The sequence below is a fragment of the Aspergillus nidulans genome, chromosome VIII, assembly GCF_000011425.1.
Source record: "Aspergillus nidulans FGSC A4 chromosome VIII".
In the NCBI taxonomy this organism is placed as follows: domain Eukaryota; kingdom Fungi; phylum Ascomycota; class Eurotiomycetes; order Eurotiales; family Aspergillaceae; genus Aspergillus; species Aspergillus nidulans.
The window spans coordinates 4,351,633-4,376,513 of record NC_066264.1 but is presented as its reverse complement, the minus strand read 5'-3'; the positions used below and the strand labels follow the sequence as shown (position 1 = coordinate 4,376,513).

The 24,881-nt window shown below is 51.0% G+C and overlaps 12 protein-coding genes across 12 annotated transcripts, besides 1 other annotated feature; 3 read left to right on the top strand and 9 right to left on the bottom strand.

Annotated features, from left to right (window-relative positions):
* Positions 1-24,881: part of a sequence feature (contig 1.5 561..450355(-1)) that runs on past both edges of the window.
* ANIA_00154 (putative TFIID and and SAGA complex TAF10 subunit) lies at positions 235-1,272 on the top strand (the record flags this gene model as incomplete). Its single annotated transcript, XM_652666.2, has 2 exons — positions 235-727; positions 805-1,272. Exons 1-2 carry the CDS (start codon positions 389-391, stop codon positions 1,270-1,272), a joined length of 807 nt encoding a protein of 268 aa, XP_657758.1. The 5' UTR covers positions 235-388.
* On the bottom strand, positions 1,658-2,211 carry ANIA_10037 (uncharacterized protein). The gene is made up of 2 exons (XM_050611044.1): positions 2,051-2,211; positions 1,658-1,889 (listed from the first exon to the last, which is right to left on the bottom strand). The coding sequence occupies exons 1-2, from the start codon at positions 2,085-2,087 to the stop codon at positions 1,723-1,725; spliced, it is 204 nt and encodes a 67-aa protein (XP_050469314.1). The 5' UTR covers positions 2,088-2,211; the 3' UTR covers positions 1,658-1,722.
* ANIA_10036 (MFS transporter) lies at positions 2,947-4,839 on the bottom strand (the record flags this gene model as incomplete). The annotated part of the gene is made up of 3 exons (XM_652667.2): positions 2,947-3,270; positions 3,326-4,705; positions 4,783-4,839. 3 exons carry the CDS (start codon positions 4,837-4,839, stop codon positions 2,947-2,949), a joined length of 1,761 nt encoding a protein of 586 aa, XP_657759.2.
* ANIA_10024 (FAD-dependent oxidoreductase) lies at positions 5,396-6,866 on the bottom strand (the record flags this gene model as incomplete). The annotated part of the gene is made up of 3 exons (XM_050611043.1): positions 6,217-6,866; positions 5,519-6,172; positions 5,396-5,468 (listed from the first exon to the last, which is right to left on the bottom strand). Exons 1-3 carry the CDS (start codon positions 6,831-6,833, stop codon positions 5,396-5,398), a joined length of 1,344 nt encoding a protein of 447 aa, XP_050469313.1. The 5' UTR covers positions 6,834-6,866.
* Positions 7,108-8,960, bottom strand: ANIA_00156 (inositol polyphosphate multikinase). Its single transcript, XM_652668.2, has 2 exons — positions 8,598-8,960; positions 7,108-8,459 (listed from the first exon to the last, which is right to left on the bottom strand). The coding sequence occupies exons 1-2, from the start codon at positions 8,684-8,686 to the stop codon at positions 7,244-7,246; spliced, it is 1,305 nt and encodes a 434-aa protein (XP_657760.2). The 5' UTR covers positions 8,687-8,960; the 3' UTR covers positions 7,108-7,243.
* Positions 10,450-11,282, top strand: ANIA_00157 (uncharacterized protein; the record flags this gene model as incomplete). Its single annotated transcript, XM_652669.1, has 2 exons — positions 10,450-10,664; positions 10,964-11,282. 2 exons carry the CDS (start codon positions 10,450-10,452, stop codon positions 11,280-11,282), a joined length of 534 nt encoding a protein of 177 aa, XP_657761.1.
* On the bottom strand, positions 11,399-12,596 carry ANIA_00158 (quinone oxidoreductase family protein; the record flags this gene model as incomplete). The annotated part of the gene is made up of 2 exons (XM_652670.2): positions 11,674-12,596; positions 11,399-11,621 (listed from the first exon to the last, which is right to left on the bottom strand). The coding sequence occupies exons 1-2, from the start codon at positions 12,447-12,449 to the stop codon at positions 11,399-11,401; spliced, it is 999 nt and encodes a 332-aa protein (XP_657762.1). The 5' UTR covers positions 12,450-12,596.
* On the bottom strand, positions 13,669-13,923 carry ANIA_11260 (uncharacterized protein; the record flags this gene model as incomplete). Its single annotated transcript, XM_050611042.1, has 2 exons — positions 13,669-13,697; positions 13,731-13,923. 2 exons carry the CDS (start codon positions 13,921-13,923, stop codon positions 13,669-13,671), a joined length of 222 nt encoding a protein of 73 aa, XP_050469312.1.
* On the top strand, positions 14,329-17,336 carry ANIA_00159 (uncharacterized protein; the record flags this gene model as incomplete). The annotated part of the gene is made up of 2 exons (XM_652671.1): positions 14,329-17,225; positions 17,282-17,336. The coding sequence occupies 2 exons, from the start codon at positions 14,329-14,331 to the stop codon at positions 17,334-17,336; spliced, it is 2,952 nt and encodes a 983-aa protein (XP_657763.1).
* On the bottom strand, positions 17,856-18,806 carry ANIA_00160 (chitin deacetylase CDA4; the record flags this gene model as incomplete). The annotated part of the gene is made up of 1 exon (XM_652672.1): positions 17,856-18,806. The coding sequence occupies one exon, from the start codon at positions 18,804-18,806 to the stop codon at positions 17,856-17,858; it is 951 nt and encodes a 316-aa protein (XP_657764.1).
* Positions 19,291-21,225, bottom strand: ANIA_00161 (cleavage polyadenylation factor subunit CLP1). The gene is made up of 3 exons (XM_050611040.1): positions 21,001-21,225; positions 20,143-20,893; positions 19,291-20,091 (listed from the first exon to the last, which is right to left on the bottom strand). The coding sequence occupies exons 1-3, from the start codon at positions 21,136-21,138 to the stop codon at positions 19,340-19,342; spliced, it is 1,641 nt and encodes a 546-aa protein (XP_050469311.1). The 5' UTR covers positions 21,139-21,225; the 3' UTR covers positions 19,291-19,339.
* Positions 21,374-23,734, bottom strand: ANIA_00162 (KilA-N domain-containing protein). The gene is made up of 5 exons (XM_050611039.1): positions 23,415-23,734; positions 23,095-23,303; positions 22,862-23,024; positions 21,980-22,796; positions 21,374-21,921 (listed from the first exon to the last, which is right to left on the bottom strand). Exons 1-5 carry the CDS (start codon positions 23,473-23,475, stop codon positions 21,897-21,899), a joined length of 1,275 nt encoding a protein of 424 aa, XP_050469310.1. The 5' UTR covers positions 23,476-23,734; the 3' UTR covers positions 21,374-21,896.

Sequence of the window (24,881 nt, the reverse complement as noted above, 5' to 3'; positions counted from 1 at the left end):
GAAGTGGTGTAAAATATGGTGTAACAATATTATCATATCAGCGGATATTTTACTGTGATTTTTTCCTGTTATCTTGTCTACGTTTAGTTCTTAATGCATTGTAGTCCTACCCAGCCTTAAGTATGGTAGCGTAGTCTGTAAGTCCGTCAGTCAGTCAAAGTGGGTCCGGAACCGCCTCAAAACAGCTTGGATCCTACTCAGCTTAAATTCGCTCTCAAATTATCCTCATACTTCTGTCAAGAAGTGCTTAATACCAATTCACCACATCAATAGCGTGCTCATTGCATATTGCATTGTCAACCATTGTCGATCGAGTTTCTGCCCTAGCTTAAATCGAGTGAACTGTCACCCCTGCCGCCAATACCGCCAACGCAGCTTCCCCCTCACCATGTCGGACACCAAACCACCCTCAACTCTACCACAATCTCAACCTCCGCCGAACTCACAAGATCAGTCATCTGAAGCAATCGTCGTTCCGAAACTCGAGCCGGATTCAGACGCTACTGCCCTCGATACCTCCATCGAACAAGAAGCCGTTATGGCCGGGCCCAGCGTTAATTCCGCTGCTGCGGGCCCAGACGCAGGAGCAGCACCCGGAGCAGGCGTTGGCGACGACCAGATTGGGAACCCCGTGCAAGCGCCGACCTCCGTTGATGCAGCGGCGACATCAAAAAAGGAGACCTCGCTGCGCGAGTTTCTTGGGAAAATGGATGATTATGCGCCTATTGTACGTGCTCCATTACCTTGCTTGTTCTGTACCCATTAAGAAAGATGTATATGCTAATGTATCCACTGTGAACATAGATCCCCGACGCAGTAACAGCTCACTACCTCACTCTCGCCGGCCTCCCACCACCGGGCCACGGTCCGAACCAAACACCTCCACACCTGGCGCGATTACTCGCCCTCGCGACGCAAAAGTTCATCGCGGATATCGCAGCCGACTCGTACCAGTATGCGCGCATCCGTGCCTCAAATTCCTCGTCCGCGAGTAACCCCATGGGAAGTCTAAATGCAGCGTCGGGGCTGGGTCTAGCCGGGGCTGGTGGTGCGGGTGCCGGCAGTGCTGGCGGTGCGGGAACTGGAGGCGCAGGGGAGACGGGTAAAGGAGGCAGCAAGGCTGGCACGCATCTGGGAATTCAGCGGCCGGGCTTTGGGGGTGGTGGATCGGGAGGAAGTGGGCAGGGACGGACAGTGCTCACGATGGAAGATTTGGGGATGGCCGTTGCAGAGTATGGAGTTAGTGTTAAGCGGGGAGAGTTTTATCGGTGATTCCTGCCATCTTTATGAGTGTTCAGGGTTGGCTGGGTTTTCTTTTTCTTTTTTTTCTGGATTTTGGGTTTGATATGGCGTTTGGGGGGAATCGAAGAATTTCCGGCGTTATGGGGTCAACATATCTCCATATAGGATTGAGATCTGTATGGACAGCCAACAAGCCAAGTCTTTCGCTTCATGATGAACTCCTGAGATTTTTAAAGGCAAGCCCGTGACATACTGCTTGCTTACGGACTTCAGTTACCTTGCCAATTAGTCGGTGCAAAGTTGACCGCAGCCACTGGTCAAAGTTCATAATCTTTGTCAACAGTCCTAGACAATCCATCTTACATATACAACAGCTACAAACTGTAAATGCGCATTGCTTGACAAATCAGGAGCTTCGAAATGTGGCATGTATTGACAAAACCCAATATAAAGATATGCAGATAGTTATACACTCCCTCCTCAAGGCTCACGGACGGGACAGACAATGTTGCAAACCGCTAGTAAAGTAAGAAAACCCCAGCCAAAACCAAATAAGACACCCATCCAATTCACCCATTGATCGCTTCCACGAAAATAAGCCCGATCACCTGTTCTTCGAGTGCTTGTATGTGAACCTCTTCCGCGTCCTATACCAGACAGTCAAGTCAGCTAGTCATCTTCCATATCCCTAACTTTAACAGTTCGTAATCCACTAAAAGCATCAGATTCCACCAAGGCGTCGGTCCGTATCCAAATACATCTCAACCCCAGCCCAGCACAAGAACGGATAAGATAGGAAGAAACATACGGCGCGAACTCCCCCAACTTCCTCCCAACCATCTCATCTGTTATCAACACATCCTGATACGTCTTGCCGTTGTGCACGGAGAAGCGCAGGCCCACGAAGTTCGGTAGGATCGTCGCGGCCCGTTTCTGCGTCTTGATCGGGGGCGTGCCCGGGGGGGGCGGGAGCTGACGAGGGAGGGGAAGGCTGTTCCATGAAGTCATTAGCTTTCATTATTTATGGTTGGTGGGATTGGCCACGTTGGGTGCTCGGTATGCGTACGGAACGATGTTCGGGCCTGGAGTCGAGAATCGGGACTGTTAGTTGGACCTGGTACAGTATGGTGGCAGATGCCGGAGAATAGGAAACGTACCCTTCCACACAGAGCGAGCTAGGAGAACTCGTGTAGCGTGCATTTTGAGAACTGAGAATGGGATGTGAATTGTTTAACTGCGGCTTTGCGGATTGCAGTAAAATGTTGCGGAGCGATTGTATGGCAATTATGTAAGCTACTAACTTGTCTTTACTTATGCCTCAGGCCACGATGCTTTGAAAGATACTGGGGTACGATGCACTATGCTCCGTCAAATTTAGTAAGCTATTGATAATTATTTTGGTCTTTCGATTGACTTCCGATGCTGATTATGGAAGTCGGTATTGTTACTGTTCGTCGCCGGGGAAGCCAAAGTTTTAACTGCGCCTGCGGTGTTAGGTAATGTCTAGATTTATCGACCAGGACCTCAAGACAACCACTGGTTTGGCAGTAGCCAGTTTAGTTTTGCTATTCAAGTTTACCGCTAATATTGCAACTGCATACTCAGTATTCGTTTGCCAATATTCATTTTATGTCTAGTCTATCTTGCTAAAGTCGGCTACAACCGACGTATTACATAGCCTATATCTCTTCTTTTTCTATTTCTCTAGGCATTAACAGCAAACTTAGACCACCCCCTGATAATATGCCCAAACTTCCAAAACACATACGGAAGCGGTGTCATTGCCACACTGATGCATGCCAGAATCGTCAACGTGTAATGAACGCCCATGTTCGAGTAGAACGGAATCCCGGCAACAGTCATTCCCCCGGCTGCGCAGTACCGTGAGACCGTCATAAACCCCAGTGCAGATGCAGCATACGTGTCGTATGAGTCGATGACATACATGTAGCTCGATATGAAGACGGTGATAGTTCCGAAGCCGAAGATGGCCGAGGCGATAATGGGGGACCAGATTGAGATTGATTTCTGCCAAAGGCTGGTTAGTACGTGCAAACTCTAAAGTTGGTGGGTTGGTTCTTACATAGTCAGTCCAACCCATCCAGAATAAACCAATTGGAATCAATGGAGCACCAAGCATTGCAAACCAAAGTCTATTTTCAGGTCGGGTGGGGTGAGATTTCCTGCTGCTTTCGTCGTCGGAGCTTGAACCCTCAGTCTCAGTCGCATTGCCTTCCAAAGAGCCTTCCGTCATGGGACAGGTACTGACGGCAGCAAACTCCTTCTTGGTCCACGAATAGACAACAGGCACCCATAACGAGGCCAGTGCAATACCTACATACATCGCAATCCAAATGACATTCGTAATCCCCTGACTTACCCCGTAGACCTCTTCGAAGATGAACGGGTAACCGTCAAAGAATGTAAACAACACGATGTATATCACAGTCATGTAGAGCGCGATGAACAGAATGATGGGTTCGTGGACGGTAAGCGTAAACTGGCGTATACAGGCATTGGTAATGCGCGAAAAGAGCGCAATCTTTTGCATATCCATCTCAGATCGGTAGCGATTGTCGCCGGTAAGTTTGCGGTAGTGCTTAGCTTTCCATTTCAGCAAGAGAGGCCCGTAGGTCTCTGGTTGCAACAGGACGATCAGCGCCATAACGAGGCCAGACATGATCAGCATGATCCAATTCGTCCATCGCCAAGAAAGCGTGCCCTGGCCCATATAGGAGGCTATAAGTGGCCCCAAAACAGGGCCGCCGAAAGAAGTAATAGCATATAAAGGAAATGTGAGGGTTTTCTCCAGCGGGTTCCATAAGTCAGCAATTGTGCCACCGGCGCAGGTAAGAGGTGGACAGCCAAAGACACCGGCAAGAAAACGGAAGGCCAGTTGCGCGCCGATGTTAGGAGCAAGGCCACTTGCCATGATGAAGATCATGAAAAGAGTAAGCGAGGCGAGATAGACAGCATTGCGGCCCACGATTTCTGACAAAGGCCCAGACACCAGAGAGCCCGCAGCGAAACCGAGAAGGTATATTCCAGTTGCTAGCGAAGCAACCACTTCACTGACACCAAGTGCTGCGCTGTTCTGAGGCAGGACGGCTGACTCTATCGACGACGCCGCACCAACGGCAAATCCTAGTGCTGATACTATCAACGTAGCGGTAATACGGGTCGCCAGGCTATAATTGTGCGGGTTTGTGGGGTCCTGATGGCTCTCCCAGCCCACGACAAGGACGGTCCTTGAGACCCCATTGGCGTCGATGATCTCCTTTTGCTTGACGCCTGGTGGGAGGGAAAGTGGTCGCAAGCTTGATGGTTTGTCATCAGCTACTCCATTGTTCTGGATCGATGTAGTGAGGTCATCTCTTCGTTGCTGTGCGTTGAGTGTCCATTCTGGATGCTCGGATAGCTGTTTACGAACGGCCTGGCCGATGCGGCGGTACTGGAGGTATGACTGCATGGCGGAGTCAGTTGCTGGCCATTAGCTGTGAATTTTATTCAGAAACGAAAAGGAAGCCAGAGTTTTCATACCTGAGCTCGGAGATACGATGGTGTTCGTGCCGATTGATTGATAATCCACACCTTCATGGAGCGCAATGGCTCATAAACCACTGGAAACCCAGTTAAAGTGGGCTCACACGGATACAACCCATTTCTGGCCCGTCTAGAAGAATCCTGACTCGTTAGAGTTACTCGGTGAGACCGGGAACCCGATTGATGGTGGGACACATGGTCATATCAGACGTGGGTTACTTTGATTCTCGGTTATGCTGGAGGGAACGACATGGGAGGGATTTCCTTCTGAGATTGCTGGATCGTACAAGCTGGATTGATAAGAGAGTGACCTCAGCGGTCGAGGAAAGCAAGAAATTCTGTCCGCACCGATACTGTTAACTCCGAGCTTGTCGGACTCGGACGAGACAACCTTGTCGATGGCAGGTGGATCTTCAGGCTTAGCAGAGCCTACAGAGTGAGTATAAAAGCTTAGCACGACCCTCAATTGGGTAATTGCTAAGTTTCTGTATCTACGGGTCTTGGAATCCCTCAAATCCCATTAAGAATATGACGCTTTAATAAATCCAGTCAAGGAAAACATCATTCCTGTCGTCCAATAAAGGCCTTCACATCCTCGGCAATATTGTAATTAATCACCTTCTTCTGGAAACGCGACAATATATTCGGGAAACATCCTAGAAATGTTAGCAAGCAGAAGCCAGCTGTATAGATTGACGTGCCTGCGATCCACAGTCCACAATACAGAATATACTCAGCTATAGGGCCCATATCCCGCTTGCTATTCTGCATCCGCTGTGCATTTTCTAAAATCTCCTGCACTCGGGGGTAGCGAATCGCCTCATACTGCTTCGCAGCCGTCGTGATGGCCTCCTTTTTTGTGATAGCGTCTGCAGAGTCCTTCTTATATACACCACGGAGAGTATGGCTAAGCAGTACGGCAAACGCCTCAGCATCTTCCAGGGCCTGCGAGGAGCCTTGGCCTGATGTAGATGGGAGGGCATGCGCTGCGTCGCCAATTAGGACAACGCCGTTTTTCTCCCACGTGGGAAGTTGAGGGGTCGTCCATGTTGGGTACATGCTCCTAACCTGTAACGAAGGCAGAATCTTCTGAATGACCGGGTCTTTCCACTGCGCATGTCTCTCGCGTAGTTGTTTTGCCACGGCGTCCATGTCCAGGGACTTAGGGTCGGGACATTCGTCGACGGCGTATGTTGACCACCATGCCAAGGTCTCTCCAGGCTCGGAAATGTCGTATGCTGAGCCCATCTGCTGTGCGGACGAGGCGCTGTTTGAGTAAAAGTACCCGAAGAACCCATTGCCGCCAAAGACCAGGTTCATCGAGCCCTTTTCGACCAGACCTTGTACTTCTTTCGTAGAGATAAAGCCGCCAACACCAACAAGGCCCCTGGAGCGTCAGCAATACACACAAATTTTGGGGTTCTCACTCACTGGTATTCGGGCTTGCATATCTGCTGGTTGGGGAACAAGGCCTGTTTCGTGATCCCTTTAACTCCATCGGCACCAATGACCAGGTCTGCCTCAACAGGCGGACTCCCGTTCGCAAAGTAAACCACATTGCTTCCATGCTCGTTCGCGACAACCTTCGACACCCGCTTCGTTTGTATATCACAACTTGGGACCCTTCTTCGCAAGTTACTCCACAATGAATGTCGGCTTATCCCAAGCAGATGCATGCGTTTTCCGTCCCGCGATGGGTCAGGATCCGAACTAGGATCCATTCTTAGAAGTAATGTTCCATTCTTTGATTTCATATTCTGGTGCGCGATAACATATCCGCCGCAAACAATATCACGGAGGATGTCCTCATCCAACCGTTCCAGAACTTTGAGGCCGTTGGGGAAGAGCCCGAGTCCGCCGCCGACGACTAGCGTGGAGGAATGGGGTTGACCATCGCAGTTTTCATCCTTTGTGTCTATCCCTGTGTCGTAAGCTTCGTAGATGATTATCTCCTGCTGAGAGGATGTATTGGCCTGGGGGAGATGCTTTTTGAGTTGGAGATATACTGCGCAGCCAGAGATGCCGCCTCCGATAATGATGATCCTCATGGTCTGAGATATTTTAATTTCAGGAACCTACTTGCCTCGTGGGTCCAGAAGAATACCTGCTCCATCGTGAGCCTTAAAGGAGCTGAAATAGGACTAAAGAGCTGAGTTGTGCTGCCTGGAAGTCTGGTCCTCGTGACGTGCCTCGTATTCCACGGTATCCTCATCTGGCCCGAGTAAGAGAATTATGGCACGGAGGTCATGGAACGAAGTGGCGTCTTTGACCTGCCCAATCGTTCATAAGAAATAGCGAATTTTGTGCTATAAGTTCCAGTAGCAAGGACTAATTGTTAATTGCATTGATCTAAGCTAGGTAAGTTTCTGCAATATACTGAACGAAATCCATTCGAAGTCGCCAGCGACTACAAATAAGATGCCGTACATGGCTATATTATGGAGTGATGGTCGTACTTCTAATTCGACAGTTCCTCGAATATGCGAGCCAAGTTACGCACTCCCGTTAGGACGTTCTCGTCCGGCCCCTGGCCAGGAGTCCAGCTGGCATGCGCAAAGTCGATCAGACGAAGATCATGTACTTTCGGTCCCTCCTCATCGTCTTCTTCTTCATCGGGATCGCCCATCTGAGCGGTCTGGGCGTCAATGGTTATGTTTATGGCTCCATTTTCTCCAGCGGGCAAATTGGCTATATCCTGGAGCTCGAGGCCACCAAAATCATCCTCGTCCTCATCCGCCTGATCTGAATCTTGTGGAGGTGCTTCTTTTGCCTTCCGTTCCTCCTCTAGGGCAAGCTCCATTGCCTCTGTGTCCCCTTCGTAGATTATTAGCACGCTCGATGAATACATGCGGCTCTCTTCGGATTCAAGAACCCGTTGCACGCGTCTCAACCCAGCCGCCAGTCTGCTGGCTACCAATTTGGATCTATCAGTTCCAGCGGCTTTTGCGCCTGCGAGATATGTTTCTAGCCCACTTCTGACGTTCTCGGCAGTGAGGGACCGACCATACCACTTGTCGTAACGCTTATAACCGTCCAGCTCAGTCACTTCGCCTTTGGCGCCCGCTGATTGTTGATACCTTGTAATATAAGGGTTTGTTTTGCTCCCCTCATCGGCCTCGCCATTGACGCCGGTCCAAACTTTCATCCCTGCGATACGGAACCCAAGAGAAGAGCTCGTCGTCTCCTTGGACACTGCATCCAATTTCGCTCGCTTTGCGGGGATAGCATCGTCAGCCCAGAGTCTCGCCCCAAGCTTGACGTCTAGAACATTCGGCCGCTTGAACCCAGACGCGACATTTTCTAGTACTATAGACAACCCTGTATCCAGCTTTTTCCCAGCAGATGTGGACGGAGTCCATGTTACGTCTGATGCTGCTTCAGACGTACTCGGAGCGGTTGATGTGGACAATCGGACAGTTTCGCTGGTGACCGGAGTTTCTGCGGGTGTTGAGTGATCGGAGCCCGGGATGACGATAGCTCCCTGCTGCGAAGCAGCTGCGGCAGTGAGGGCAGCAGCGGGCTCTTTCTGATCGGCGGAACTTAACGTTCCAATGTACGTAGGGATAAATTCGCGAAAGGTGGGGTGGGCGGCGGTTGATTCATAGAAAGCGATTTCTTGAGCGGTACATGGTTTTGCGATGAAGGACCCGGAGAGCGTACACCGAACACCGTCACTGCCACGAAAAAAAGAAATTATTGTCAACCTTCCATAGTTGTAAATCCGGGGAAAGTGACAGATCAGGCCTGGATCGAGAAACCAGTCGATCCAGGGGAATCTCCATGCTTGTCGTTCACAGGGCTGAGTCACTTACTGTCCAGCCGCGGCATGGTCGAAGGCGACGAAGCTGTCATTATCCAGCTTTTGGTTTTTTAAACTGTCAGACCTCGAAGAAGACGGCATCCTCGATCGCCTTGTGCAAAGGGTCGGAGAGTATCCCTGTTTAATATAACAACAGCAACGTAAAGGTCATGTAAAGCTCAGAGTGTGCTGCCAAACGCTCGACGGCATTCCGCAGTCGCGGCACAATGACACTAACAGTGGTGAAGAACAGCGCTGCAAGGTGGTAACAAAGGAAGGAATAGGTCAGAAGTCGGAAAGAGACTGTTCAAAATGGACTAATGACACAAAGAGAGGAAGCGGGAGAAAAGGGGAGGAATTGGAGAGCAAATCAGGGGAGAAAGCACAGGACTGGGAGAGGATTTGACAAAAGGTCCGCCAGATTGCGACGCCCGTTTGCCTTGAGCGCAAATCCGATCAGCGCACAATTCTTGATTATTGCAGCTGAAAAGTACAACACATCCTACTCTGGCTTATGAATCAGCTATCTACATTCTTACCCTGCGCAAAACTGGACTGGTGCATCCTTCGGCTTTTGTCACTGGTCGTAGGTTACATTCTGGGCATGCATTTAATATATTCAAGGCTTACCTCTTAGCTTCACCTCAGCTCTCACCCGCTTCTGAAATTCTCTAATAATGTAACCATAATATCTTGTCAGCTGCAAAACCGAACGACACGAATATTACTCTGACACTCAAAGATCGAGAGCGCATTAAAAATAGTGTATTTCTTGCTGCTACTCATTGCGTCACCTTATCCTCCCTATACGGAGCGTTTTAGGGTACAGATCTTCACCTCCGATACTCAACCGGGAACCAGCTAAGTTCTGTATAAACAAGTTTAGTCTATCAGATCGATTGTTTTCTGTGTAATATCTGTAGTCACCAATATTCAAGCTTGGGCGGGAATACTGCTCCGCTGGATACCGGTTGACCGCGTCCATTTGAAAGTGAATGCTGCTCAATGATGCACCTCAAAATGCCTGCTGGCCCCATTACCTTTGTCTCGATCTTATGTTTACCTTTCTATTTCTTTCATTCTTCTGCCCTTTAGGCTTCGAGACTTACTCCGCTGACCGTATTCGTCGAAACACATCCCTCACACTGACTAGCCCTTCATGGAGAGACCAACGGCAGAGCCAGCGAAGATTGAATAGCCCACTGTCGCTGCAGAGGCTCACAAAAAGAAAAGGAAGAGCCGCAAGCCAAAGAGCAAGAGAGGAAAGGCACAGCATTCCCTTACATCCCCACACAATGACGCGCCGCTTACCTTTATAGAACAAGCCAACGGGCTTCGAAGAGTACTAAGTTGATGCTCCCATGACGATCGAGGAGTGCAAGCTCGAGAAGAGCCTTTATCATATGCAAGCCCTCTGCTCTGATAACATTGGATCCCGCTGATATCTAGAAAGATCTCGACCTATCATCCAGTGAGCTCAACACAGTCTCGCCCTTAACCCAATACTAACACTGCTCCAGCCGCATGGAAGATGCACTATTGCGCTTCTACAAAAATCGTCGAATTGAGTCAGAAGATTAGATGTTTTCTCTAAATATCTTGTCTATGGAGGCATTGATGTGGCACCCAAGATGTTTGCGGGAACTGATGACCACGGTTTAAAGGAGCTGGACAATGACGCGATCCTCCTGGCAAGAGGGAAAACTGCCTTCACCAAGACCGTACCAACCTGCTTATTGACTTTCATCTTGTGGTGAAAGGGTCTTGTAAGGCAAACCTCTGGCTGTATTTTTGCTGAGTGTTTACTGATAATTCATGCCAGGACTTCATTCTTTCCTTTCTATTTCAATCCATATAACGAAGACATGATCAAGCTGGCTACCGTTACGATTCAAAGCTTCCTGTCTTACCTCCTTTACCACGACGTCTGCCCAGAATTCAATGAGAATATCAATGAGGCCCGGAAGTCCTGCGACATCGTCACCAAGGAGCTTTGGAAAAACCAGCAGATTACGGCCAACGGACCGGGAAACTTCAATACTTCCTGTTCTATACTCATTGGTGGTTTCGAACACGACTTGTACGTCGAGAACAACTAGTGGGAAAACCCCAAGGACGACAAGGTCCAGTTGACCAAAGCCATGGCGCAGAAAATAGTGAGGTTTGGATTGACTGTTGCCGGATCCGACGAGCTTGCGTCTTCGTTTCACCAAAAGTTCTCTACGGATACTCTCACTGTTTCGAAGCTAGAAGATATTCACGGTTTTGAAGTGACAAAAGTGCATTTCTTTGATGACAAGGGTCGGAGGTTTTATCAAGATAATGTCCTGACCTGATTCCTGTCGGAATATTGCTCGGGAGAGCCTACTACGATCCAAGTGAGCCGGAATACGATTTGTCACCAGAAGAGCGCGAAGAATGGATGAAGAAGAGACGACAGATGCCAGAGCTGATGCTCTTCTTGGAGGAAGGCCTCTTGGAGCATTGTTACCCCGGCATGAAGATCATTACTACGATCTGGGAAATGAACTGCGGACTTCACTACTTCGAGGAGATCAAGCGGGCTTACAGCTCTATCTATACGCCGCTTTGCAATGATCTCATGCTTGGTTGGAAGAGACCACGCGACCTCACCGCAAACAACGAAGATAAAGAGATTACTGTGGAGGATGGATCGGCGCAACCTGACCTGGAATGACACGGCTAGGCATGCGCCAGGTTTAGCAAGCATCAGCAGTGTTCAAAAGATCGATTGATTGGTAATATATCACTATTTCCTTATGCACCCGTACTTGATCTGGCAGAAGAGGGAGTTTACGCCTTCAAGAGCAACTTTCCTGTCGTCTTCCGTCCCTCTAGATCACTGTGTGCTTCGGCAACCTGTTCCAAAGGATACACTTTGTGGATTTTCACCTTGAGGTTGCCAGACTTGAGCATATTGAACAACTCATTGACATAGAACTCGAATTCCTCTCTAGCCTGGATGTAGCCAAACAACTGTGGACGAGCTACCTTGACACACTTGGGGCTTAGTTTGCTATTTCCGAGTTAGCATCAACGACCCGCGCATTTTCTTGAAAGATACTCACGCTAAAGGTAGGGGAGGAACCGGGCCACTGGCATTTCCGAACCAGACAATCATTCCCTTCCTCTTAACAGCCTCTAAGCTGCCTTCCCATGTATCCTTGCCAACTGAATCATAGACAACATCAACACCCCTGCCATTCGTAATCTCCTTGACCTTCTTAACCCAATCTTTGCCCTCTTCACTACGATAATCAATCACATAATCCGCACCTAAGCTCTTAACAAGCTCAACCTTCTCCGGTCCTCCTGCCGTCCCAATGACAATAGCACCAATGCTCTTCAGAACCTGCGTCATGAGAAATCCAGCACCACCTGCAGCAGCATGAAGCAGCACCCAATCCCCTCTCTGGACGGGATACGTCTCCTTCGCGAGCGTCAACACTGTCAGCCCGCTCAAAAAGGAACCCATGACATCCTCATTCGATATCCCCTCAGGAACCTTGACTGCGAACGCCTGCGGGACAGCAGTGTACTCTGCGTACGAGCCGGTGGATAGCCAAGCCACGCGATCGCCAATCTGGAAGTTGTAAGGATTGGCACCGGGACCGACGGCCACGACTTCGCCGACGGCCTCCCGGCCTAGGATTTCAGGCTTGGAGGATGGGTAGAGGCCAGTGCGGAAGTAGGTGTCGATATAATTGATTCCAATAATCTGGTTCTTCACGAGCAGCTGGCCTTCTGATGCGGTGGGGACCGGGTGGTGGGTTCGGACTTCAAGGACCTCAGGGCCGCCGGTTTTCTCAGTGACGATGGCTTTCATGGTTGAGAGGGGAGGCATGGTGACGTGGGTACGGAGAGACGAGCGATGTGCGACTAAAGATGATCGGGGGAGAAATTGAGACTGGATGAGGGACAATCGCGTAATTGCGCGATACGAGACTTGAGGGGTAGAGAAACGGGACGCCGAAGCGATGCGGGGAAGACCACGAGAGTACATCTGAGGAATCAAGTCAGGTCCCTGAATCGGCTCGCGAGCTGGTCTTTTATGTTCTCGATTTTGTATTTATAATACGCGAGAAGCTTCTGCGGAATCCTCCATGTCGGGGAAACGCTGCTACACCAGGCCTCCCATGCTTACCCGCTATTCCTCCAACAAGTTTTTGGATTCTAGCTATCTCCGAACGGACAACTTCGGATCTGATGTTTTCGGAGTTCGAAAGCGGGAATTCCTCGAAGTATATGACAATCCGAACTCATGATTATATCTTTATATAGTTACTTTCGTGACATCGTGCGGCAAGGTCTCAACATCTCGTCTACATTCTCCATGAGCATCAATTCCAAGTTGTAATCGGAGAGTAGATTCATTGTTTGAATAGCTTCTATTCAAGATGGGAACGGTCTATTGTGTCCAGATGTATTTGGTTATACTGTTGCTTCTGTGAACAGAAAGAAAAACTTTAGAGCTTTTACCCCTGTCTATTCTCCCATGTCATGCAGTAACTATCCAGGGACTAGAGCATACCTAAGCTTTTGGCATTGATCGGATGCCGACTTCGGAAGAGTTCCGATGTCTCGCTGGCAATTCCGCTGCCAAGAATGGTATTCCGCATAGCTTACAAAAGCACTGCATAAATGAGTCAGCGGATCGCAAAGAATACACAAAACACTAGAAAGGGTAAAAAGGCACATGACCCGCAACCCGCCGAGTGTCGACCCGCCGCAACGGTGCCCAAAACAACTTCATCTTCGGTTCTCCATCACTGCATCTTCTCAGGAAATCCTTACTTGGCTGCCTGTTTACCTGTCTGATCATCACCTCGATGAGTCAATATCGACAATTTACTTGCATGGCAAGCAGACAACTCACCGTCAGCGCGACTTCGATTGGTGCGCATATTCCAATGGGCAGCGAACGCATGGAGACATGGCGCCCAATGTAGACACGAGATGGCGTCAACAAAGGCTGAGTGGTCGCGCACCCCTGAAGTTGGACTGACACTATCGGCGCCCTTGACGTTATGGCAGGGGCCCAGTTTCATTCATCTTTATTCTCTTCACCCTTGTTGAGCCATTGGGCTGCGAACTTCAAAACCTAGGGCAATTGCTCAATACTCACACAGTATGCAGGCCATGCGTGGAGCGTATACAGAACTTCTACCACCAGTTTCAAGAATCAGCTCGTCCAAAAATATCAACCATCCGTATTGCGGAACAACCAGCCACACTCGATGTGTTTCATCTCCTTTGGGAGTGATTCGTTGCCTCTGCCGCCCAATCTGTGGGCTGAGACGCTCATAGGGCCAAAACATTGATGCGCTGCCCAAGGGCTGCTCCGCTGACAGGAGCGATATATACTTGCTCTATTGCCCCCTCGCTCGCTCGCTTTCTTTTGCTCTTGACAATCTGTATATCAGCGATACCTTGTATTACTACCTTATTAATCGAATAGTACTAGACGGCTTCGGTTTGTTTTTTTTTTTTTCGCTTTTCGTTTGCTGCTATTTGTTTGTATAGCGCATCTCAACTATTAGCCTACGGCGTTTCGACAACAGACTCTATCAACACGACACAGACTACCATGAACACTGACTGGGATTTGACTGAACCTGACTACATCGCCGCGACCGGATAACTGCTTCTCTAAATCGGAATCGGAACCCATTCTTGGACTCATTTTGCATTGTTTTGGTTGCCTTTGTTTCCGCTGCTTCCTTATGTATTCCATTTCCTCCGGACTGCCCTTGCGCTGGCGCAAGCGGCCTCGATGGCCTCCTGTTCCGTTCGTGGAGGATGAAATTGATTCCCTTAGCCGGGAATTGGACGGATTATCCCACATTGGTGAATTGCCAGGGCTTGAGGGCGCTAAAGCCAGAGGCACCGTCAACCAGTCTCCTCTCATTGAGGATGTTGAACTACCCAATGCTCTGAAGAACTCTTCTAATGTCGAGAAGAAAACTTCCACCGGATCTCGCTCGTCAGGCTTTTATGCAGACCAATCCACCAAGGACGCCAGAGGACCAAAACAGACTCTGTCCCGCCAGCCGGCAGGAAACAGTTCCCAGGAACCAGGAAAGCCATCTCAGCGGATTCAACCCAAGCCCCTGGACGTACCCGCGAGTCAAGGTCTGAAGCCAGTACATGTTTCTGAACCTCAAAAGAGTCCCACCTGTGTCAGCCAGAAGCCTATTCCCCACCAACAGGAGCCAGCTTTCCAGGTAACATGTGAGGTGCCTGCACAGAAACTTCCAGCGAGAAAGATTCCAGAGGTGGCCCAGAAGCGCCAAATGGCTCCATCCCACAGTTCCTCATTGCACCGGGGCTCGGAACCGCACAGAACTGACTTGCCATCGAGATTCACCCAGCCAGAGCCAGTTCGCAATGGTGGGATTAGAACAAGCTCCCCAGCGAAATCACTGCCGGATGCATCTGAGAGGAATCAGTCTGTTCCGTCCCGCACAACTTCGCTTCGCCGCGCACAGAAGCAACATAATGAATCCAGTTCGCCAACTAGGTTTGCTCAACCAGAGTCAGTCCAGTCTGGAGTGAGGACATGCTCTCCATCGAAGCGGCTCTCGAACGTAGCACAGCAATCGCAGCCTGTCCTATCACGGACTCCTTCTGTACGGCGAGACAACGATGAGCGCAGGTCTGCATCAACTACTATGACTCCTCGGGCGGAGTCAGCTGGGGTTTCTAAGGTGCCAGCTGGCTCGTTACCGCCAAAGGTACTTGTAGCACAGGAGCCCCAAGCGATTTCCCCCCGGCCTCTCCCGGTGCCTCAGGAAAGCCAGAACAGAGCCCCGCATTTTGGTCCTCATCAGCCAGCGCCAGCTCGAGAGACTAGCGTGCGAGGACCTGCACCTCCACCCAAACAGCTGCATGATACGACACGCCAATCCCAGCCAACGGTGCCACGCCCTGTCCCGACTCCTCCGGATGACGAACAGCGCAAACCCCGCCCATCGTCTGTGGCCTATGAGGCAGAGATAGTTGTCCGAGATAGTGGCGTCCGAGTGGAAACGATTTCACCTAGATCGCTGGCTGAGGTGCCACCGAAAACCCAACGGCCTCTCTCGGAAAACGTCCAATACAAGTCCTTTGCAACTTCAATAACACCACCACCCGATACGCCGCCGACGACGACCGCCATGGCTCTTCAAAGCTTCCCTTCAGGCGCTCCATTACATCCTTTGCCCAACCCTCCAGCCGAAAGACAGCATAGCCCTCCTTCATCCACCATGAAAGAGTCCGCAAGTGTGAAACAAACAACCTCCACAAGACAATCGCCCGCTGAACCGCAATCCAGCACATCCGGGTATGTGTCTGACTCAGCTGCCGCTCGCTCTAGTCATGTTCCTCCGGCTTTGAGCCGCAGCTCAAACCGCGAAAGCGACACGCCTTCTTCTCCGGGACCAAGCGTTGCCGAGAGACTGGAAGAAAAGCTAAAGCTTCGTCGGGAGCAACGCGACGTTCCTCAGAATTCTCTGGCTCAGTTCAACGTTAAGCAGCCGATAAACTCGAACTCTTCAACCTCCCAGAGCCCAGAACGGAAGGCTCCGCCAGGCGCCTGGCCCTCAGACCTGCGTTCTGAGTCGTCTTCCAGCAGCCTCACCGAGTTTCCTGCTCTCGAGCAGTCGTCTGTAGAAACGAGACAGCATACTAAGACAGCACCTCTGAAGTCGGCGATGAGATCTCAGTCTTTGGACCGAAACCAACCAGCATCTACCAAGGTAGCTCGCAGACGGACAGTCGCCTTTGCCGAGAACCCACTAGAACCACCTTCTCAGGCCCTAGTAAAGGTCGACCGTGAAACGGCTCTGACTCGAATACAATCCCGGGAAGACGGCCCCGCCCATTCGAGCCGCTCGTCGTCACCAAACACATGCCTTACCCTCGCGCCCTGCCCCAGGTCCATCCCAGTTGCAGGATACCAGGACTGGCACACAATTGAAGGGCTGCCTCATCTCGATATTTGCCCATCCTGCATAAAGCAGATGCGCAAGTCCAAGTTCCGTGACCGCCTCGTCCTAAGCCCCCCCAAACCCCGCGAAGAACCAGCCCGCTGCTCCATGAGCGAGCCCTGGACCCGTCTCGCCTGGGTGCAGACTCTCAAGAAGAAGTATGAAACCCTAGACCTCCTTCTTGAAATCACCCGTCCGTCAAACACGCAAGGCACGAAGTCCTGCACTGGCCGCATAATCAATGAACAACATTGGTACCGCATCATAGACCCAGAGACAGGTCTCTACCTACCGCAATTCAACGTCTGCTCCGCTTGCGTCCGCAACATCCGCCTCCTTATGCCCGCCCACCGCGATACCTTCCAGCGCAGCACAACCCCTCAAGAACGTGTCTGCGACTTCGTCACTGATAGCCCTCGCTTCATCCGGTACATCGACGCCCTAGACCTTGCGTCCAACCGTGCGGAGCAGGATGACGCACCCCCTGACCTGAAGGAATTCCTCTCCTACGCCCGCCGCAAGGTCGTCCTGCGAGACTGCCGCCGCAGCCGCCTCATATTCAATACGTGGCACTACATGCCGCAACTTCCTGAGTTCACGGTCTGCGAGGACTGCTACGATGATATTATATGGCCGCTTGCTAAGGCTAGGTACCCCATCGCCAGGGAGTTCTCGTCTATTATGCGCCTTCTTCCAACCGATACAGGGTCTGGAACCCGAGAGGCGAGCTGTCAATTATATTCGCCGCGAATTCGGGCTAAGTTTATTGACGCTGTGCGACGGGATGACCTTCCTTTTATTAAGTGGATGGCGTTAACGAGGTACGAGGCTGAGAGGCGGTTTCGGGCTCGCCAAGATGAGTTGTTGGAGAATCAACGTCGGGGGTATGAATGCTCTGGAGAACTACGAAAAAATTTGGAGGATTGGAAACGGTACGAGTGATGTTGCTGTCTATCTTTTCATTTTGTTCCCTTTTCTTCACTTTCAGTTTCTCTTCGCTTTGGCGCGTCATTTACCAAAGCGTTACGGCTCTTCGATTCATGCCAATCATTGTTAAGGTGTTGTGGTGTATGTCTTGTCTATTCCTGTTAGTCTATCTGCATTGCATTGCGTTGCCTTTTCCACCTGTATCCCTCAATATCGTACAATATCTCGCCGGTTATGTACATAGATAGACCTGTACAGTATATGAAACACCGGATATCAACCATTAACAATAAAAAAGAAGTGATAATAATAGAAAAAAAAGAAAAAAAAAAGATAAAAAAAAGTGCAGAAGACTATGCAGTCATGGAAGCCCCCTCCTTCAGCAAGTCCGATACAGTCCCAACCCTATAACCCCTCCTCTTCAGTTCAGGTAGAACAGTAGCCAGCATCGGCGCCGTCCAGGGCCTCCGATCGTGCACAATGATAATACTCCCCGGTCTGACCATACTCAAGACATGCGCAGCGTTCACCCACGGTACACTGATTTGCGGGTCGTGCGGATACACACTCCCCAGCACAAGTCGGAACCCCTGCCGCTGTACGAGCGCCCTCATTCGATCTGTGAATAGCCCAGAGCCTGGTCGGAAATACCGTCCCGGTCCGCCCGCACCAGCAGGTATACTCTCTCCAACCTCACTCAGTCCCTGCCCTTCCGCATTCTCAACGCCGCGGGATTGCTTGGACGACGATCGGGTACCGGCCCCAGCAAAAAGTGAGTCCTGCTCGGAATCATCCAGTTTCACCTCATCATGCGCCTCAGCCTGTCTTCCAGCCATTGCATAGATCCGCTGAATCCGACTCTGTACCGCCTGGATCTGCGCTGCCAGTTCTTGATCACTCAGATCCTTGCTCGGCTCGTCGTGCATCGCATGGTTCGCAAGTTCGTGCCCCTCGTTCACAGCATCCCTCATAAGACCCTCTCGCCCCGGGATATGGTCACCGATAAGGAAGAATGTAGCCCTCGCATCGTTCTCGCGGAGCAGCCGAAGGATCTCCGGCGTATAATCTGAAGGTGCGTCATCGATTGTGAGAGCGACGATGGGTTGCGCGCCGGGCTTCAATTTCGGCACATGCCAGAGAATATCGGGGTATTTGCGTGCGAAATAAGAGACCAGAAGATGAGGGGGCTTGTAGATGATGTAGAAGGGGAGAGTTAGTGTGAGGAGCGCAATGATGGGGAGGGCGAGGGTTAGGAGGCGTTGGCGTTTTCGGCGGGAGTGGCGGTAAGAGCGGTAGCAGAACATTCTCTTTCTAGACTCTCTTCCCCTATGTCTCTATATCCCGTGCGGCCTCTGCTTTAGATTGGAAGTTGGGAGTTTAGGGGAGGGAGAGATGTATGAAAATAGGTGAGGAGTGATGTAAGAGGGAAAGAGAGGGACGGAAAAGGGTCATGGTGGAGGTTCCGAATCCATTTGAGGATACTCGGGCTCGAGTGGGAAGGAGACAACGAGGACAAGCATTAATGCTCAATTGCAAGCAAAAGGTGGATCAGGTTATTGTTCTATCGCGGCGATCTTGACCCTCATGGTCTCTTCTGAGTTTCTGCACCCCTGAGCCTAAAACTGGGTCCCAAGCAGCTTTAAACCGGTTTGGGACTGGAAGCTGTGGAGTGGCCGCGCCCATCTTCATCTTTCTGACACTTCATTGGCATGCGTTAATTTAGATTTGGTTGGCGTCGTAAGAAGTTACGTAGGTTGCTTGCTGAACCGGGATTTCCGACCATAACGACGACAATATCCTATGTATTGAGCAGTTTGTATCATTATTTTATGATTATCTACCCTACCAGCCCTACAACTTCCGCCGGCCATTTCTTACCCCAGATGATCGCTCGTGAGGGAACCCGGCCCCCCACCGGCGCAAGGACCCTGATCTTCCCACGTTCGCTATCGACGTCAGCGACGTAAAGGAACCCCATGGTGCTCGCGTCCCGGATCTCAGATGGGCTGCTGGTGGGAGAGGCATGCGTAATAGCAAGAAGAGTGTTGGCCAGTGCAGAGGGCGCAGGGCCCGGGACCTTTTTCAGCGGCACGAGTGCGCCAGCGGCGGCAGCGGCGCTGGCATTGGCTGCCGAATTGAGGCCGGGAAGAGAGGATGCGCTCTCTGCCTCGTTGTTTCCCGGGAGGAAGGAGTCCGTCGTCAATTGGGCGGGATCATAGTCGTCCTCGTCGTTTTGGTCCTCCTCTGCCGACGAGGTGGTGTAGTTGTAGAGGGCTATAGCGTCAAAGTCTAGCTGCTGTGCGTGTGGCGATAGTGTAACATTTGTTGTTGAAGAGGAGGATATAGACAATGCCGATGAAGCCGTGGTAGGGACCGGGTTGCCGAAGAAGTATGTTCGAATCTGGGACTCGCGCACTGCCTTCATAAACGCAGCGTCACGATCAACGCACCCACCGGATTTTGAGAGCTTCACTACCGAGATACGCTCATCTGATGCCGCAGAAGATGCACTTGACGATGGCTTATTATCGTAGCTTTTCATCATAAGACTGTACAACCGTTCCGAGCCTATAACCAGAATCGTCGTAACTGGCATCGTCAGCAACCATCTGAAAACGACCACACCAGTAGAAAACATACTCGAAAATTCAGTCACAATATGGTTAATCATCTCCAAAGCCCCCGCCCGACTCTGGCTTAGAATCCCCGGCGTATCAACGATAATGCCCGTTTCTTTCGCATCCTCATCTTCTGCCATCCTTCCCATAACCGACAACGCCAACCTCGACACAATCGGCCTGAACACCGACCCTTCCGCCTCCAACGGGTTGACTATCGGATAGAAATACACCAACGGCAACTTCACCGGCACCGCACTCGGCCCAGACATAGGGCTACTCCCCCACCCTTCCTCAACGTCCAGCATAGCCCGAAACGCCGTCGCCGACACTGTACCAGGCACGCTCAACATCCCCTCAGTCGGGTCCAAATTGACCACAATCGGCTCGCGTCCAACCTTTACCGCATAGGCCGTCAGGATCTTTGACAAGCTCGTCTTCCCCGCATCCTCGGGGCCAAGGATCAGTACGCGGGGTCCGTCCCTCCCACTCGCCTTCGCTTCAGCACGGAGGCCCTCCAGTGCAAAGTGAACATTTGCATATTCTACCATCGGCGTTTCCTCTGCGATATATTCGCTCTGGCAGCCTCCTGCTCCGAGCCCGCCTCGGCCGGAGGCAGATGTAGTCCCATCGAGTCCGGAGACTGCGTCACCGGCGCTCACTTCGAGGGTGCAGCCGTGCCACGTGTAAATTGCGGCCTTTGTACCGGAGAACGTGTAGGTTTGTGAGGGGGCGAGTTCGGTGCCGAAGAGCTCTGCGGTGCCGGTTAGGAGCTGGAAACCGTTCCTCCCTTTTGATCAGTCTCATTCAGCGAACATAAGCAGGTGGGCTTGATGGGAAAAGTAAAAGCCAATAATGTATCTTATTGAAAGAGGCTCACCTTAACTCGAACGGTGGTCCCGAAGGCTACCTCGAACCTCCACTCTGAACCTGCGGAGAGATTAATCTGAGTTGGCGGTGCGGAAGCGGACTGGCTCTCCGCGGAGGGCTGCGTGAGCTCTAAACCAGGGAGAGACATTTCATTGCTGGCAGTAAGCAGGGAGCAGCGGTATAATAATCTAAACACTAGATAGAAGGTACAGATATGTAGTGGTTGCGACCGAGATTGGCGCTACAAAGAGTGCTTGGCGGAACATCATGATCATGTTTGCATGTTTGCATTTGCTCCAGTCCGAACCGGTCCGACACCCTCGTTTCAATGCAGCTTCTGAACTACAATTCATGTACAATTGATCTACTAGGATACAAGCAGCTCGGGTTTATTCGTTTGTATTGTTCTTAAATACCCTAGCGATGATCCGTCATCTTCCTGGAAAGGCACTAGCTCTTGCTGCGAAATGTTGTAACAGAGAAGAAAAAGAAACAGGAACCTTGCGAAGGAAAGGATTAAGAACCGAGTATCGAGTATCCAGGAGGTAGGAGGTAGGAGAACGCGCACGTTAAAAACGAGCGTCGATCGCTGAGACGACGAGATAATCGCTGCTCTTCGGAATGGAGATGCGAACCTGACAACCAAAGGGGGGGAGGTATTATAACGTGATAAATAAACATGGACACAGTACATCATTCTTGCCGCGTTTCGAAGGGCCTTGGAGAGCTCCAGCCAAGGTTTCAACTTAGGCATGTGACAGCGAAGGAGTTATAAGGAATAAAGAGGAGATAATTCAGATCCAAGCGAGGATGGGCAATGATCAAAATCGAGGGAATCAGAGGGGGTTATGACCATAATCTTGATGAGTTGTAGCTCAGGCTTCTAGCAGCACGAGAGCAGGTTTTCTAGAAGAAATAAGGGATAGATGCTCTAGACATGTATATCAGTGACTGCGCTTCCACAGCAACGAAAGGACCGGAAAACTTACGCGAGAGCGAAGGCTGCGGTCACACCCATTAGAGCACGGTTGCGAACACGCTCACGCTTCAACTTCTCTTCCAGAACCTTGGCTCTCTTCGTCCGTAGTGTCTTGGTCTCCTCGTCTTCTTCTTCTTCGCCGAGCTCCGCCTCCTCGGCTCCACGTTTCTTAGCAGTTGCTGACGATTCAGCGGGTTCTTGCTGGAGCTTGACAGCCTCCTTAACCATTTCTTTGGCCTTCGCGATCATTTCTTGTGTGTCTTCGGCAGACGGAGCCTCTGGCAAAGAGATGGGCATCTCGACGGAAATGGTAGTCTGGGCTGCTTGGACATCGCTCCCTTCGGCAGCATCCGACTTGATTTCGATCTTGACTTTATCCTCTTGATCCTCCTCGGAAACGGCCTGTTTCTTCGCCTTTGCAGCTGCTTTCTTGCCCTTGACGGGCGACGTTTCCGGCTCTCTCTTGTCTTCCACACTGGGCAACACGTCTCCATTTATTTCACCGTCTGCATTTGAAACTGTGTCATCCAGGGCACTCTGAAGTGTCGCGTTGGCCTCGTTTGTGGCCGCCACAGCGGCTTCTTTCTGTGCCTTAGTTTGCCTGGGCTTGCGCGGGGTGCCAGCTTTCTTGCTGGGAGAAGCTGATCGACGGCTTCTCGTACGGGATGAAGGGACGAGTGCCTCTGGAGCTTGAATGGGCGGCAGTTCGAATTTCGGAGGAGGCGTGATCTGCTTTTTCGCGCTAGATGGGCTTTGGATGATCTCCGTAGGGTCAAGCAGGGCCCGGACCCAATCGTACATTTTGTATTCGGCAGCCAGCTCGAGCGCTATTGGATAACAAAATTAGAGTCTCGATCACGGTTTGCAAATATTCAGCGCTGGTCTGCCTTACCCAATACTGGGGAGATCCAAACATTTCCGGCGATTTCGTCCTCGCTCGTTTCTGGGCGCGTCTTGAGGTATTCGCGTTCGGATCGTTCTTCCTCGAGCTTGGCCCATGGGAAAGCAATTTTGAACATGCCAGTCGCGCTCACGTACCCGTCCTTGCTTCGTCGCTGTGGGAAGGGCAGCTTAGTTAGAATCTACTTCGCGAACGCTCAAGTCGCGCGATTCAGGTCCTCTTACCATCAGAAAATATGTCTCTGGATGCTGCTGCGGGGAGTGCGATGGGAAGATCTCGGACCCTTTCAGGTCCTTGGGTAGAGGTGCGCGCAGATGAGCATACTCAAAAGGTCCAAGATTTTCCGGCTTGGTCGCATTTGAGGTGCCCACTTGAGTGGGCTTAACAGCAAGATTGGTCTTTCCCAGACGACGGCGCATAAGCAATTCCTCATCTGAAAATAAGAGAGAAAAAATATGTAATTAGTCGCAAGTAACCCAAGAGTGACTGGGTGCGGAACATCAGAGCGCGATAGCCACCTGCGCCCATGGAGGCGATAACTTACAGGGAGGTGCCGCGTCGGGAGTGACGAACGGGTTGTTCTTCTTTGGCAGCGAGCGTACCATGATGATAACTGGCCGCAAAGATGGGGATAGAGGGAGGCGTTCGCGGGAGTTGACAATCGTGCTGATCGGGCGGGCACTTAAATGCGACGCCGAACGTCGGCCACGTTGCAGGCGCGTCTGTCCGGAAAGGGTCGAGGATAGGATAAGACGTCACTAGCCAAAAGCCAGTGGGAGCGCGCAGCTGGAGAGCGCGATTGTTTGTAGTAGGAGAAGGTCTTAAGAACAGACTCAGTTCTCAGCTGCGACAAATTAGGAGTCGGTAACCGACGGGAATCGATAGGAGGGTTGATAGAGCAGGAGGAAAATAATGAATGGATAGTCGTTCACTCATAAGGACGGGGGACTCGAGAGAGCCGGAAGGCCTTGAGGCATTATTACCATTGCCTTGAATCCACTTGTACCGTATCATTATCCTCCAATTAGAACCGCTGGAGTCTTCAAGCACCTACTGTACGCGGTAATAATCGGCAAAGTGCCTTACACTCCGCTTCTGTATTAGTGCCTTGTCGCCTGAATGGGCAAGCTCTGCCTTGTTGATTCGTGTTGGGACTCGCCCTCACTCAAGAGCCAGGAGCAACATAAGAATTTGCTACAGATTACATACTTCCATGGCCTTGTGCTGAGCCAGAAAGCCTGTCGCCCACTTTCAATATCTATTAGCCCTATAGTTCTTTCTTCTCTTCGTGAGCTTGGCTCAAGCTTGAAAGCGCTCACCAGCGCTGCTTGTGGATGCTACACCTGCTGCATCCTTCAGCGGTAATCCCCAATTTCGGCTGACTTCGACTGGACAGAACCCTACGCCATACACATCTCCCATTCCCTGTTAAATCATGCAGCGTCCAGGGGGTGGGAACAATAATCAATGGGCGGGAGATCTGTAGCATTAGTGACAGCATAAACAGATCAGCTCAAGCTCACACCCGTGGAACAGCCGTCCCTGTACCAAGGATGAATACCTGGAAGCTCACATGACCTCATAAGTCCTTGCAACTAGGATTAAGCAGATCGAGATCAATTTCTTTGATGTTGGAGAAGTCTATTGGTCACTTAGCACCGAATCACTAATACTCTGTAGGTGCAGATACTCTCAGCTGCGCCTGACCTGAAAGGGCCAAAATGGCCATATCATCGCTAACACGCGCTTCAAGGAACCCTCTAATCTCATCTTCAGCGGCAGACCCCAGCTCATCCCCACAAACGCGGCGGAGTACTATTCAGAACTTGTAAAGAATTGCATTCTAACACATAGTCAAGAGAAATTTCCCTAGGCACCTCAGCTCACTCGTTGCGCCGCTGAACGCGCTACTCTAAAACAAGGTGGAGTTTCTGTCGGCAGGCTATATGCGAAGCATACTGCCTCAAAATGGCACGGATATGCTGCTACTGCTGCGCTGAGGGTAGGGTCA

What these genes read in the sequence shown, in the direction of transcription:
- ANIA_00156 (XM_652668.2), bottom strand. Translation starts at nt 8,686, where the DNA reads ATGCCGTCTTCTTCGAGGTCTGACAGTTTAAAAAACCAAAAGCTGGAT. An exon ending in GACCATGCCGCGGCTGGACA is followed by an intron (nt 8,460 to 8,597) that starts GTAAGTGACTCA and finishes TTTTCGTGGCAG; the next exon opens with TGACGGTGTTCGGTGTACGC.
- ANIA_00161 (XM_050611040.1), bottom strand. Translation starts at nt 21,138, where the DNA reads ATGTCTCTCCCTGGTTTAGAGCTCACGCAGCCCTCCGCGGAGAGCCAG. An exon ending in GGACCACCGTTCGAGTTAAG is followed by an intron (nt 20,894 to 21,000) that starts GTGAGCCTCTTT and finishes AACGGTTTCCAG; the next exon opens with CTCCTAACCGGCACCGCAGA. An exon ending in TATTGTGACTGAATTTTCGA is followed by an intron (nt 20,092 to 20,142) that starts GTATGTTTTCTA and finishes TGACGATGCCAG; the next exon opens with TTACGACGATTCTGGTTATA.
- ANIA_00162 (XM_050611039.1), bottom strand. Translation starts at nt 23,475, where the DNA reads ATGGTACGCTCGCTGCCAAAGAAGAACAACCCGTTCGTCACTCCCGAC. An exon ending in CAGAGACATATTTTCTGATG is followed by an intron (nt 23,025 to 23,094) that starts GTAAGAGGACCT and finishes CCCTTCCCACAG; the next exon opens with CGACGAAGCAAGGACGGGTA. An exon ending in ACCGCAGCCTTCGCTCTCGC is followed by an intron (nt 21,922 to 21,979) that starts GTAAGTTTTCCG and finishes ATACATGTCTAG; the next exon opens with AGCATCTATCCCTTATTTCT.
- ANIA_10037 (XM_050611044.1), bottom strand. Translation starts at nt 2,087, where the DNA reads ATGAGATGGTTGGGAGGAAGTTGGGGGAGTTCGCGCC. An exon ending in AAGTTGGGGGAGTTCGCGCC is followed by an intron (nt 1,890 to 2,050) that starts GTATGTTTCTTC and finishes TGTCTGGTATAG; the next exon opens with GACGCGGAAGAGGTTCACAT.